Source organism: Rana temporaria, chromosome 4 (assembly GCF_905171775.1).
Source record: "Rana temporaria chromosome 4, aRanTem1.1, whole genome shotgun sequence".
Classification (NCBI taxonomy): Eukaryota; Metazoa; Chordata; class Amphibia; order Anura; family Ranidae; genus Rana; species Rana temporaria.
In genome coordinates this window covers 399,174,076-399,190,103 of record NC_053492.1, presented here as the reverse complement: position 1 = coordinate 399,190,103, position 16,028 = coordinate 399,174,076, and the positions used below count along the sequence as shown (strand labels likewise).

The following is a 16,028-nucleotide window of genomic DNA, read 5'->3' as shown; positions in this document are numbered from 1 at the left end:
GAAGGAAGAACTTCCCCGACTTTCCTGCACAGAGCAGCCCCAATCCACCTCTTCTGGGGTCCCCTGCTGCAATCTTGGCTCCTCCTCTAATCCGTTTGCTCTCACAGCAAGCCGATTGCTATAGGGGCACACATGCATGCTCACTCCTCAGCTATATGTCTATGGAGCCACTCTCCATAGACACACACACACACAGCATGTCTTGGCCCCACCCCTGCATCCTCCTCAAAACATTTGTTTGACAGCAGCCAATGGCTTCCACTGCTGCCTGAGTTCCTGTATGAAAAGGAAGAGAAGAGATCCAGCCATACACAGCTTTGGATCCATTGAGGTAAGTATTCAGGGAGTTAAGGGAGGATAGCAAACTATAAACATTGTTTACCTTAATGCAGGGAATGCATTATGGTAAAAAAAAAAAAAATTGCCTTTAGAGCCACTTTAAGTACAAAATAGGACGAATACAACTTATTGCTAGAAAAAACCCTAGATATGCGACCCCTCCAAGCTATTGTCCTGGAATCATGGGGAAGCATATACAGGGAGGCCCCTACATCCAGCACGAAGGCCTGAGGGAAAAACCAACAAACCATTTAGATGTTCCTGCTAGGCCGGAGGAACCACAAATACTGAGGACTTTGGGTGACAGTGCCCTTTTTATTTGATTGCGGATGATGCATTTCCTGTTTTAGGTGGGTGGAAATGGGAAAGATGAAATGGGAAATAAGATGAAATGGGAAATAAATAAGGATGAGCTCTGGCGTGTTCGCACAGCCCACGTGCAGAGCCCACCAGGAAGTCGGCACTGTGCTGCGCTATTCACAGGCAGTGAGACATTGTCCCGATGCACTGCTGAAGAGACCGGAAAATGTCTCACTGCCTGTGATTAGCGCAGTGCCGACTTCCTGGCTTTAGAAATAAAGCTAGAAACAAATGCAAGTGGCTCATCGTCACTCTGAGTTTGATTGTCGTGGAGGTCTTTTTGACCTACACTTGATGGCTAAGAGATGATTCTTGCCAACATCATTTCAAAGAAGCTTTGTAAAACCTATAGATTCTAAATTATATACACTGAATAGATTGTCACCAACAAACAGGTCCAATGTAGAGTTAGACTTTTGTCTTTAAGCTGGCCGTGGGCGCATCACAATTTGTGCGGTACAGCGAAAACCAGCTAAATTTCCATCCATGTATGGGCAGGCTGATTGTACTAAAGTCAATCTATCGATCAACTTAAGTTCAATCAGCCTGTTTAATCTTGTGTTTGATCACTGCCAGTGGCTGTAGCCACAAGCACTGATCACTGAATTCTGATGGCTGGGAAACTTCCTACGGTCACAATACAATATCGCAGTGCAAGGGATTTCCCAATCAACACACTGAATCGAGCGATCCTTCAACCCCTCGTTGAAGAAAAGAAAACTGCATAATATAAGGCCTGCCTCAGGCAGGCTAGAACAAATAAAACAAGAAAATGCATGTAAAGGATGTAAATGAGGGTAATCCTAGCAGGGGATGGTTGCTTTAGGCTTCAATGGTTGTGAGCCTACAGGCTACTGTGTTGTGCATATATTTAAATTAAAAGGCTATTCAGTCCACAATGTATTTCCACATTCTGATGCCTCAGGACAGGAACAGTGCTGCAAGGATCACACTGCAGGTATGACAGCGCACAGATGTACTTAACTGCGCTTTAATAGATTTACTTCCAATCAGCCTGTGTCGATATGATTTTATTTCCGGTTAGCCATCTTCTTGATAATTATTTCTGCCTTGCACAGAACTGGCGAGCCCTGAGATTACAGTGACTGATTACAAGTAGTACTTATGATGGGAATTATTCTTCCCACGAGACACAATTAACCTTTCTTTGGTCTGCAACAAGTCCCCCCCCCCCCTTTATAATCCTCCCCACCCTTGAAATCCACAGCTGATTACCTCATGTTATTCTCATACTATTTTGTCAGTAATATCGAGACAGAAAAGCTTACAAGAGTGGAAAAGGCCAACTAAAAATAGTGCAGCTTAGAGATGCTACAAGAATAATGGAGCTTTATGAGCAGAAAAATACAAGGAATGCTGCACCGCTTCATCTCTCAATCATATCCAGCCCATCTTCACAAACTCCATATTCCCTCTCCTAGCCTTGCAAATTACTACAAAGAACAAGACAAAGCATATGCTTCAAAGCTGATTTTTCTCCAGGGAAACATCATTCTTAATAGGCTATGTGAAGGTAAACATCCAAAAATAATAGGGAAACTAGATTATTAGTTTTAATTTTTATTTTTCTGTACTATTGATTTCTATAAAAACTGGATGGCTCTAAATGACCGGCATCTCAGTGGATTTATAGAGGTCACTTGGAAAATGCAGTATCTCAGAACACGTTCAGATCGCAGTGAAGCGGTAAGTGGCTGGTACAGGGCTGAATACATTTAAATAACTTGCTAAGTATCTGGGTTAATTCTTGCGCTGAGCAAACCTAAAGACAAGCTGATCCATCATGAAAAGGAACCTTTTAATATTCAAAATACATACAAACTATACAAACTATACAGCGGAGTATAAAGTATTTTTTCCCAGTTTAGCCCCAAGCTTACTTTTAATGGCTTTTAGGTTTACATATTCTTTAAGTTATGATCACTAACACTTCATATTCCTGATCTGTGCCTCCAGTACCATGTACTATACGTATTCTTCTACATATTTTTGTTAAAAAAAAATCGCAATAAGCGTATATTGAATGGTTTACGCAAAAGTTATAGCGCCTACAAAATAGGGGATAGATTTATGATTTCTTTCTTTTTTTTTTACTAGTAATGGCGGCGATCTGCGATTTTTTTGTCAGGCCTGCGGCAGACGTATCGGACACTTGACACAATTTTGGGACCATTCACATTTATACAGCGAACAGTGCTATAAAAATGCACTAATTACTGTATAAATGTGACCGGCAGTGAAGGGGTTAACACTAGGGGGTGAGGAAGGGGTTAAATGTGTATCCTGGGTGTGTTCTAACTGTGTGTGGAGGGGACTGACTGGGGGAGGTGACCGATGCTGTGTCCCTACGTACAAGGGACACAGATCGGTCTCCTCTCTCCCTGACAGGACGTGGAGCTCTGTGTTTACACACAGCGCTCCACGTCCCTACTGTCACCGCCGATCGCGGGTATCTGGCGGACATCGCGGCCGCCAGGCACGCGCATCGGCTTCCTAGCGATGCGCCGGGCACAGTGTTTCCCCCGCTGCACGCCCCCAGCGGCGCGCACGGGAAATGTAAACAACAGGACGTCCAGGGACGTCCACCCGTCATATGAGAGCCGCGCTGTGGACGTCTTTCGTCTACAGTGCGGATCTCAAGTGGTTAAGCTAGTGCATTGTTGGTTCACTTACCTTTTCCTTCTAAATGTTTTTTTTTTCTTTGTCTGAATTTCTCACTTCCTGTTTCTCATCAGTAAGCTTGCCCCCAATCATCCGAGCCGTTCTGGCTGGGGGTTAGTCTGTCACAGCATCTCCCTGCAGAGATGTAATCCCAAGGGAGGAGGCGAGCACCCTAACCCCCAGCCAGAACGGGTCGGATGATGGGGGCAAGCTTACTGAGGAGGATCAGGAAGTGAGAAATTCAGACAAAGAAAAAAAACATTTAGAAGGGAAATCTGAGGAAAAGGTAAGTGAACCAACAATGCACTAGCTTAAAGGAACCTATTTAGAAAATAAAAAATAAACCTTTACAACCTCTTTAAGGACCGAGGCTCTTTCTGAGATTTGGTGTTTACAACATTTATTTTTTGCTAGAAAATTACTTAGAAAATTACTTAGAACCCCCAAACATTATATTGTTTTTTTTCCTAACACCCTAGAGAATAAAATGGCGGTTGTTGCAATACTTTTTGTCATAGCATATTTGCGCAGCGGTCTTAAAAAACAAGACTAAAGTGAGCCCAATTTTTTTTTTATTGTGAAAGATAATGTTACACCCGAGTAAATTGATAGCCAACATGTCACGCTTCAAAGTTGCGCCCGCTCGTGGAATGGCGACAAACTTTTACCCTTAACAAAAAAATTCTACAGGTTGCATGTTTTGAGTTAGAGGAGGTCTAGGGCTAGAATTATTGCTCTGGCTCTAATGATCGCTGTGATACCTCACATGTGTGGTTTGAACATGTTTTCATATGCGGGACTGCTCACACATGCATTCGCTTCTGTGCGCAATCTAGTCGGGACCGGGCTATTTAAAAAAAAAAAAAAAAAATCTTATTTCTTTTACTTTATTTTACACCGTTTTAAAAAAAATATTAAATTTGGGTCACTTTTATTCCTATTACAATGAATGAAAACATCCCTTGTAATAGAAAAAAGCATGACAGGTCCCCTTCAATATGAGATCCTGTCATACGAATTGGATGCGGAGGCAAACCTGCATCCAATTTGCATCTGTGTGAACACAGTGGGATTGATTTACTATAAACTGGAATGCTCAAAATCTGGTGCAGCTGTGTATGGTAGCCAATCATCTTCAAACTTCAGCTTAATTAAACTTCACAAAAAAAACTGGAACCTCATTGGTTTCTTTCCAGCGCTGCATCAGATTTTCAAATCTCCAGTTTTAGTAAATCAACCCCACTGTAGTCAGTTCTTTAGCTGTGCTGGGAACTCAGACTGCTCTCCTCCAACGATCAGACTTTTCCTGACACACCCTTTTACTGGGAAGATCAGTGTACTGCAGTTTCACCCTCCCAGCTCTTATGGGCCTGAGAACAGAGGGAATGTGATCACTTACAAAAAAAAAAGGGAAAAAAGGTATTTATAATGTTTTTCATATGTATACACAAATGTTTTTTTTTTTTTTTTTTTTTTACAAGGTGAAGGTTTACAATTACTTTAAGCAATCTAAAGCCTGGTACACATAAGCAGTATGTTAGAAAACATTTTATTTGTTTAAAAAAAAAAAAAAGGCCTACATTCTGCCCGTGTGCATGTCGGTCTGTCGGCCGACTTCTGTGGGACGTGCATGCTGGAAAATCAGCAGCTGACCGTCTCCCTTAGATATAAATTAGCGCCCAATAATCAAAATTATTTTCCTCAAAGGGTGTTCTATACCAATAAAATATTAGTATGGTACTAAAAAGAGCCATATATGTAGTGCTTGAATTGCTCTAAAAATATATGTATTATTGTACACTTGACCCTATACTATTATCAGATGACACTAGGATGGCGTATAATAGGATCCAATGCATATTACATTTTACATAAATTTGGTTAAAAAAAAATTTCCATATTTTTTTGACTATTTATCTTTTTTTTACTCATTTTCGATTTTTTTTTATTTATTATCTTAAATAAATAAATATATATATATAATTTTTTTTCCCCCAGTTTATTTCTGTTTATTCTTAAATTTTTTTTTTTTTTTTTTTAGATTGTATGTTTAATTTTAATTCCCGCACACATCACATCATTTTATTTTCTGTTTTCTGATGTGCTGCAATTAATCTGAGTTGAATGACATAACCTGTTTGTATGTGGCCTACAAATACCAGGCTCCCCTAATATCTTTAACTTGAAAAAGGAGTGCGCATACATAGCACGGCGCATGCTTCAAAACATGTCGCAAAGCCTCTTGCCATCTGTGACGTCAGCACGCCTCATACCACGCCACTGCAATGCATTCCACGGTGCGGTCCATCCAGGATCCCGAAACAGTCAGAGGGCTACAAAGGACTTCCTCCATACACAAGCTTTGCTTCCCCACAGTGTGAAACATCCGAGTCATTCGGTACACGAGGAGCACACAGATGGACCCCCCAGTGATTATATCGATAAAGAGCCTGTATTAGAGTAACCAAATATGGGTGCTTTAATAAATTGTACCAAATACTACACTTAGTGGCGCTTCTTTCTCTTTTTTCCCCGCTGTCAGAACACAACATATCAGCGGGGGAGATTTCTGGACTAACCTTGCATGGTTAGTACAGTGACAGATTTTTTTCATGCAACCCTCGGGGTACCCGGCTTTAGCTTCCTCTAATTGCCAACCATTAGAGTTAATCTATAGAATCAAGATTGTATCTACACACGAGTACCTTCTTTTACAGTTTATTTTATTATATGTAAATAGGGAAACCAGAGTAAGAGCCATATTCTACAGAACTTTAAACTTGTACAGTCATTTTTTTTTTTTTTTAACAAAAACCATTATAGCTTTTTAACAGAACGCTTCAGATCTTGGATCTCCACTCCTATTTTTTTTACACTAGTACATCCTTTCCCCTCAGGGATAGGTTTGTGTGCCATTATTCACTTGTATTGTTTTGCTGTCAGAGCAGAAATGGACCTAGCTTAGGTGTTAGGCTGTAAGAATCCCATAGAGGCCGTCCTGTCTCTGGGCTGACACCATGTACAGGCTGCTAAAAGGAAATTTCAAGTCATTTTTAAATATTTTTGTAATATTTCAGGTAATAGCGACATGACTCTTAAACCGTTATCATTGAGCTTAAGCAAGAGATACAAGACATCCTTACAACCTGGTAAGTCTAAAACGGACCCCAAAAAAGTGTTCTCACAGAGGGTTTGAAAGGGCAAAAAGCCTGCAGTTCTCAAAAGAGCTCTGGGAACTTTTAAATAGATAGGCAGAACCTTTTTTGCAAAAAAGTAAAAAAAAAAAAAAAAAGTGTATACAAACAGCCTGATAGTTATGTTATACAGCAGCATAAATAGTGATAACTAAACCTTAACCACTTGCTTACTGGGCACTTAAACCCCACTCCTGCCCAGACCAATTTTCAGCGCTGTCGTACTTTGAATGAAAATTGCGTGGTCATAATACATTGTACCCAAATTAAATTTTTATCATTTTTTTTCCCCACAAATCGAGCTTTCTTTTGGTCGTATTTGATCACCTCTGCGGTTTTTATTTGTTAAAAAAAAAATCAAAACATGGACTTTAAAAAAAAAAGTTATATTTCTATATTTTTATTATAACATTTTGCAAACATTTATTTTTTTCTCCTTGATTAATGTACGCTGATGAGGCTGCACTGTTGAGCACTGAGAGGTGGCACCAATAGGTGGCACTGATGGGAAGCATTACTAGGTGGTACTGATGAGGCACCGATTGGCACCACTGGTGGGTTTTGATAGGTGGCACTCGTGGGCATTGATAGGTGGCACTTGTGGGCATTAATAGGTGTCAGCATGAGAAAAAAAAAAACTATTACCGATCCTTTGTTTACATCATGTGATCAGCTGTCATTGGCTGACAGCTGATCACATGGTAAGGGGCCAGGATCAGCCGCTTACACGGATCTGTGATCACCCGAGTCTCGGTGACAAAGGGGGCACGAGTTGCGTGTGCAAAAGGGGAGGACGTTTACTGACGGCCTCCTGGATTTTCAGGTCTGCACTGTGGCCGTCATTCGGCTAAAGCATGGGCCTCTAGTGGTTAAAATATTACTTAACCCAAGAGCCTGCATTCACTATATCTGGTCTCCCACAGTACACAGAACATGGAAATGCAATCGTTTTAGTAAATATAAATTGCTAAATACCCTTTCTCATCGGCAGTTAGAGCAGTCTTGTGCCTTCTATCAGTGTCTGGTTAAAGCTTGTAGGTGGAGTTTTCATTCACCCATGATTGTCCTATGAGGCTGCAAGACCTCTGATTCTGTATCTGAACAGTGCCAATTGGCCCTGTGCTGATTACATGCACTCTCCCAAGAAAGAAAGAAAAAAACTTCAGCAATACACACCAAACTGAGCATGTGCAGCTTGTCCCCTAGCTCTGTACTACCCAAAGATGGTTTGGGGACTCTGGAAGGGGAGGATCAGAAAAGACAGAAATAACAGCCTTTTACACAATGCAGACAAATAACTCCTTAGGTTCCACAGTGAGTATAACAAGCACGCTTTACTGCCTATACACATTGATTTTACTGTTGTGGGTTTAATAACACTCAACCTCACTGATTAACACAAAACAACTAAAAAAAATATATCAATTTGGTCACCTAAGGATCAGCTAATAGCATTCATTTTCAACCAACATTTTTATACTAATGAACAGCCAACTGTTTTCCCCCAAAAGTTTGCCATTTGTTAGTTTCTCATTACAGCAAAACTTTAAACTTCGTGTGATGGCATTTTCTACTTTAGCCAGGTCACCTCTGACACAGCAGACATGTCCCGCAGCCTCAGGCCCTTCAGAATAGCACCTTTCTAAACCTTGCCATTTTCAGTCCCCTTTATTGAACAAAGCTAATGAGGCTGTTAAACCAAAGACTACACAGTTCCTGCCACAATATTAGTGAAGATATGATTTGTCAAACTTCAGTTCTTTGATGAAACACCTCTGCAGAAAAAGTGTGTCATCCTATCCTACAATTTCACACATCAGCTGCCCTGGTATCTTTCCCCTGGAGACCAGTTTCACGTTGCACTAATGAGCTGACACCTGTTAGAGTGGAGAAATCTGAACCTTGTTAGTGACTAGGCTCTCTCCAGAGAGTGTGCACAAAGAGAATTGTCATACTCACCTCTAACATGTCTGTACTGAGAACCTTGGCCGCAGCTGTGATAAAGTCTCCTATCAGCATGGTGAAGCCGGGCAAGCTGAGGAAAAAGAAACTGGACGAGCAGTGCTTTATGACGGAATTCACAATATCCTGAAAAATAGAAAATAAAAAATAAACTTAGTCCACAGGCTTTGATTTAAAATTGCACTTTTAATGGCAGTGTGAATAAATTACACTTGAAGTCCCAAAATAATACAGTCCGTTTTATACAAATGTATTACAGCTCCAAATCTTATGCTTGTAGCAACTGAATTTCTTCAGTCCGTCGAGTAATTGTCTCCATAACAGAATACAGATTACAAAAAACTATTTTATTTTAAATAGCATTTTTCTTCCCTGTGTAATTATTCTCTGCATGCACCAACCACCATTTTTTGGTCTGACATTTTATTTTCAAATGAGTATAGGATAAAGGCTTCATTGATTTGGCCAGCTACATTTTCAAAATTGCTACTGATTAGCTAAGAATCGATCACTATGCAGGACTGACAAAGTGTCAGTCCAGCCAAACCCCTTTTTTTTTTGTTTTGGACAGGAATAATTAGATCCCCATCAAGTTCTCAATGTTGTGTGATTTTTTTACTTTCCTAATAATTTTTAATTCTGTTAAATCAGTCTCTTGATTTACATATGTAGCCAAGATGATGTCACCTCTATTTCCCATTTGCAGCATCCTTATTATTGTACCATCATAGACTCAAGTCACAAAGCATTGTACATCTGGATAGAGATTTATTTTCAAAAAAGTCAGTTATTCACTGCTAAATCCAATGAGACTTGAATTACAGTAAAACAAAGTCCCTCATTCTTCTAAACCAGGGGTGTTCAAACTTTTTTCAAAGAGGGCCACATTTGATGAAGTGAACATGCTCGAGGGCCGACCATTTTGCCTGACATTCTTTGAACCATTAAAATTTGATCTACGTGTGTTTGCCCAAGCACTAATACAAGAATTCTCTTGCCTTTGTAGCTGTGTGTGGTGAAAAGATGAGCTCAGGCGTGTTATTTGTATATACTGTATATATCTCTTGTGGCCCCAACAAATCCCAGAGCGCTGCTCAGGACTAAGGTTGAGCTTGGGCGTGTTATTTGGATGTACCGTATTTATCAGCGGATAACACGCACAGGCTCACCATTGTCATGAATGCAGCTTCACCATTGCCATGAATGCAGCCTCATCATTGCCATGAATGCAGCCTCATCATTGCAATCAATGCAGCCCTACCATTGCAATCAATGCACCCTCACAGGTGCCATGAATGCAGCCTTACCATTGCTATCAGTGCAGTCTGATCGATGCCCATCTGCAGCCTCGGAGGGGACAGGGAGGGGAGGGACAAGTGCCGTCAGATTACAAACAGGAGAATTTCTTGTTTACTTCTGGCCTCTTTAATACAAAGTCCCGCCTCCTATGATAAACAGAACAGTCATCCAATGGCATCCCAGGAAACAGGACTTCATATTACAGACGCCGCTGAGTAAACAAGAGATTCTCTTTATGTAATCTGATGGCGCACGTCCTGTCCCCTCCGAGGCAGCGCCGATAAATACGGTATATATCTTTTGAGGCTCCCAGGGCACATGTGAGGCTGCAATGGCTATATATATCCAAATCCCCAGGGGGGCCATATTAAATCACCAGGGGGGCCGCAATTGGCCCCCGGGCCGGACTTTGGACATGCCTGTTTTAAACATACAGTGCCTTAAAAATGTATTCATACCACTTAAAACTTTCCACATTTTGTCATGTTACAACCAAAAACGTAAATGTATTTTATTGGGATTTTATGTGATAGACCAACACAAAGTGGCACATAATTGTTAAGTGGATGGAAAATAATAAATGTTTTTCTAAATTATTTATAAATATATACCGGTATGTGAAAAGTGTGGCATGCATTTGTATTCAGCCCGAGTCAATACTTTATAGAATCACCTTTCACTGCAATTACAGCTGCAAGTCTTTTTGGGGATGTCTCTACCAGCTTTGCACATCTAGAGAGAAATTTTTGCCCATTCTTCTTTGCTCAATAGCTGAAACTCTGTCAGATTGGATGGAGAGCGTCTGAACAGCAATTTTCAAGTCTTGCCACAGATTCTCAATTGGATTTAGGTCTGGACGTTGACTGGGCCATTCTAACACATGAATATGCTTTGATATAAACCATTCCATTGTAGCTCTGGCTGTTTGTTTAGGGTCTGGAAGATGAACCTCCGCCCCAGTCTCAAGTCTTTTGCAGACTCGAACAGGTTGCCCTGTATTTGGCCCCATCCATATTTCCATCAACTCTAACCAGTTTCCCTGTCCCTGCTGAAGAAAAGCATCCCCATAATAGGATGCTGCCACCACCATGTTTCACAGTGGGAATGGTGTGTTCAGGGTGATGTGCAGTGTTAGTTTTACGCCACACATGGCGCTTTCCTTTTAGGCCAAACTGTTTTTGTCTCATCTGACCAGAGCACCTTCTTCCACATGTTTGCTGTGTTCCCCACATGGCTTCAGACAAACTGCAAACGGGACTTCTTATGGCTTTCTTTCAACAATGGCTTTCCATACAAGCAATATTTATGGCGTGCACTACTAATAGTTGTCCTGTGGACAGATTTGTCCACCTGAGCTGAATATATCTGCAGCTCCTCCAGAGTTACCATGGCTTCTCTGATTAATGCTCTCCTTGCCCAGCCTGTCAGTTTAGGTGGATGGCCATGTCTTGGTAGGTTTGCAGTTGTGCCATACTCTTTCCATTTCCGTATGATGGATTGAACAGTGCGCTGTGAGATGTTCAAAGCTTAGGATGTTTTTTATAACCTAACCCTGCTTTAAACTTCTCCACAACTTTTATCCGTGACCTTTCTAGTGTGTTCCTTGGCCTTCATGATGCTGTTTGGTCACTAAGGTTCTCCAACAAACCTCTGAGGGCTTCATAGAACAGCTGTATTTATACTGAGAGTCAATTACACACAGTTGGACTCTATTTACTAATGGGGTGACTAATGAGGTGACTTTTGAAGGCAATTGGTTCCACTAGATTTTAGTTGGGAGTATCAGAGAAAAGGGGGCTGGATTCATATGCACGCCACACTTTTCAGTTATTTATTTGTAAAAACGTTTGAATGCCATTTATGATTTTCCTTCCAGTTTACAATTATGTGCCACTTTGTGTGGTCTATCACATAAAATCCCAATAAAATACATTTATGTTTTTGGTGTGGAAAATTTCGAATGGTATGAATATTTTTTCAAGGCACTGTGTATCTGAAAGACAGTTGCACAAATACTATTTTCTGTAATGAAAACACACTAAGCTAACATTGATACCACTGAACTTTCTTTCCCTTTGGAACACTAAGGTGGCTGGGTTTATTCTGCTTATTCTTATATTTGTGTTTACCACAGCTGGACACCAGCAGCCCTGCTGCTACAGACATTCTTATGGGACCTTGTGGTATTTGATGGCTACGTTGCTGGGATCTCATTAGTTCTGGTTACTCATGTACATTCACTATCTACTTTTCAAAATTGAAGAAAAATTTATAATAAAAATGAAGGGCTGCAATGCTTTTATGGCCAGCAAAGGTGTATCTTTCTGCAGGCAAAATCCAAATCCCCACCTCCTGCTGAGATGAAATGCACAATCTTAATTCTGACATCTCGACAGATTGTGTTTTCACTGGACAAACAAACTGGCCTAAATGCTTCTTTCAGGTTAATGTGTAAACTGGTTTTAATCACTTCCTTTGATACATTTTTATGTCAATATCAGTCAAAGTAAACATTCTGAGAGTGAGCAGATGGATGCTGGGCCTCATAAAAAGTGTGTCGGGGCTGTGCGAGAGAGAACAAAAGACCCACCTTTTTCATAATTAAGGGGCTGATTAAAGCTGAGAGTTCCCCACAACACACCTGTAATTACTGACACAGCTAGGTATTGTACTGTGCCCTCATCTGTGCATTGCAGGCAGCAAACTATCTGCAGCAGATGGGAGCACGCATCTGTTGACATATGCTACAATAAAAGGCTTCGAACAAACCTGGCTACAAGAGGTGACAGAATGTAGCATATCTGAAGATTAATAACTCAAACAGCTATGCTGTTAAGTTTGCTCTGCCTGCTTTTACATCCATCTGTTGCGCATGGAAATTAAAACAAAATATATATTATTTGAACCCATTAAGTAAGAAGTAAATGGCAAATCCTAGCACACAATATTTTAAATTTAAAAACTCATCTACATCAACTTAAGAGTTTGTGATAAAAATATTGTTTTTATGGTGACACTTTGAACTCTCAAGTTCATTAACTGGCCCTGTGTGTGGTCACACACCCTCCTAAACAAGTTACAGCTAAGCAGATATGAAGTAGAGAAGTGGGGGCTTCTGGAATTGATATAAAGACTGTTGTTCTTGTTCCGCTATTGCACCATCTGTGGAGCTGTGTTGTTTATCAGCATAATGTAGGTTGTAAGTGGGGATGAGATTTCAGATTGAACAAGAGTGTGACCTGAATAAAGCCTGCATGCCGAACAAATTGGCCTTTAATTGGCCAGTTTGTCCACCCGAATCCTTGAGGCCCCATTCACACCTCAGCGTTTTGTAGCTTGAAGTTCGAAGCTCCAAAAAGCTGAAGGAGAAAAAAAAAACTGTTATTTTCTATGGAGACGGTTCACATCTCCACTCTCCCCTGAAGCTCGGAAAAGTTCTGGTGCTTATTTTCTAAGTCGAATCGGGCATATTTGAGCGTTTTTGGCCCCTTTTTTATTGCCATTGAATTGAATGAATACACGCCATTTGTGTGCGTTTTTTATGCGCATTCTCGCATTTTGTAACATGCTTTTGCATGATTTTCTTCTCAAATTAAAACATTTATGAAATAGTAATAATATATGAATAAATAAATTAAAAATAAAATACACAAAACTCAAAATCGAATCATAAATAAATATTAATGTAATAATACATAAATAATGATGAATCCCTAACCTTAAAAACATTCTTAAATACATATTAATAAAATAATTATAATAAAAATAATAATAAACACCCAAGCCCGAACAATTTTTTTTTATTACTACTAATAATTTATTCATTTATATTGTGTTAGGGTCAAGGACAGAGGGGGCGGAGGAGAATGGAGGGGGACCGGAGGAGGATATGGGGGACAGTCAGGGCTAATCGCGCGGCGCTGGGGAGGAAATACAATCACTGATCTCCCTGTATACATTTCAATAAAGCAGCTGAAAGCCGCGGAAGGGCGAGGAGGAGAGGCAGCTGTACAAGTACTCGGGCAAATGCTTGGCATCGGCACCCTACCTGAAACACAGAAAAATCTTCAAATTTAGAGTTCATTTAAATTGTCAAGCAAAAAAATAAATTAAAAAATTTGGCTTGAAATCCTTCTGAAAAAAAAAAAGCCTGGACATACTCATGTACATGAAGGCTGGAAAAATAGATGCACATCTAAAATGTAAGGCATTTTGTCTCTGCTAGTGTCAAAAAATTGAAATGAGATTTGGTGATGTCACCACTGTGCTACCGTTTGCCTTGCTGGAGAGAAAGCTGTACCTGAAGACCTGGCATGTAAGGCTCTCCCCTGCTTCATCCCTTCTGTGGATCTCTCCAGCTCTTCTTGAAATATTCCCTCACCAATCAACAGATCACCATTCGTCAGGGGACAGCTCTGACATAAGGAAGCAAAGCCCTGCCTCTCCCATACAGCCAACATTGCTGATTGGAGGAAAGTCACACACCCCCTCTCATCATAGGCAGAGACTCTCGGAGGTGTTTTGGAATAGGACCTGCTCTCTGCTAATCTATTTTAGCAACCTCCCCGGACAAAAGATCCAGGCTGCTTTTATCTAAAAAGTCTGGAGAAACTGTCAGGAGTTATCAGGCTGATAACAGAGGAACAGTTCAGGAGAGAGCTATAGCTCATTACAGAGATAACAAAATACTGCAGATATATGTGCCCAGCTTAAATTTCATGAATTGGGTTTACATCCACTTTAATGCATTCTATGCATTAAGATAAAAAGCCTTCTGTGTGCAGCAGCCCCCCTTGGTCCATCCAATGTCTCAGCCGTCCAAGATTCTCCCTCCTGATTGGCTAAGACACAGTCATTGGCTGCCGCTGCTGTCAAAGTTAGCTAGCCAATCAGGGGAGAGAGGAGGCAGAGCTGTGACTCGGCTCGGGTGCCCCCATAGCAAGCTGCTTACTGTGGGGGCACTGAACAGGAGGGAGGGGCCAGGATCACAGAAGAGGGACCCAAAAAGAGGTGGATCCGGGCTACTCTGTGCAAATCTACTGCAAGAGAGCAGTTAAGTATAACATGTTTGTTATTTTTTAGGAAAAAAAACAAAACTTTACAATAAATTTCAAGCTCTACACAGCTTTTACTTTTTGAGGCCCTCTTTAGGGTTACATTAGGTTATAAGGTTTGGCTAATAAGTGGTCAGTGGGTTAGGTTAGAGGCAGGGAATGTGAGGGGTCACACAAACAACCACCTAGTTCCAGGTTTTTGCTTTTAAAAACTCAAGTGTCTAGATATTTCGTTGGTTAAGATGCAAGTACATGCCCAGTTAGAGTCTTCCTTAATTAGACTTAAATGAATTAACTATACATTGAAGAAGTATTGTACATTAAAGTGTCACTAAACCCACATCATAAAAAACTCAATAAATATTGCATGCTGTTCATACGCAGTCACTACGAGATTTATTTTCTGTACTCTGCAAAAAAAAAACTGGTTGATCCTGCTGCTCTCTCCATCTCCCCTTTCTGTTCACGTCCCCAACTCGGCTAGGGATTTTGCAGAGCAGTGTTGGCAGCTCTGCACATACTCTGTTTTCAGTGAGTTTCTATGCTGAGCATTTCCTCCCTATCACATTTGAGCAGCTAATTTGACTAATTTGAGTCACACATGTGGGCGTATACACAGTGGGGAATGACAGCCCACTTCCTCCCTCCACGCCCACTGACCAGCTAAACAAACATGGAACGTAAATTACATGAAGATTAATGGAGGCTTCACCTTCCTCTTATTCCAAGTCACAGGCTGGAGGGTCGGGACACCTGTGAGTGGTAAAAATCCACCCACACCATGTTATTGGCAAAAACAAATACAAATTATTTTTTTAAATATATATTTGTATGACACTTTAAAACAGTTCATTAATTATTTTTACTCTGTATTCCAAGGCTGTTTTTTTTTTTTAACACATGACTCGCAGCAGAGGACTAGAAGCTCCTACTACTTATGCTTCCCGGCAGACAGGCTGGGAAAGAGCTGGGTCATGTGACAGCTGTATATCAATTAGGAAAAGGGTACTTAGATGGGTTTTTTTTTTTATTATTAAAATAGAGTGCCATCATCCACATACAGAAATATCACTTTAAGTTGCATTATTGTAACAAAAAGTTAATTGTTTACATCTAGAAAAACATAGCAAGTACATGA

At 40.6% G+C, this 16,028-nt stretch overlaps 1 protein-coding gene across 4 annotated transcripts in view; it reads right to left on the bottom strand.

Moving 5' to 3' along the window:
- The window catches only part of RALGAPA2 (Ral GTPase activating protein catalytic subunit alpha 2), a 456,753-nt gene that overhangs the window by 243,689 nt on the left and 197,036 nt on the right, over positions 1 to 16,028 (bottom strand). For all 4 annotated transcript variants that reach the window (XM_040351179.1, XM_040351181.1, XM_040351182.1 and 1 more), the window contains one exon: positions 8,535 to 8,663. In XM_040351179.1, coding sequence (XP_040207113.1) covers positions 8,535 to 8,663 — 129 coding nt within the window. The remainder of the gene's footprint in view (positions 1 to 8,534; positions 8,664 to 16,028) is intronic.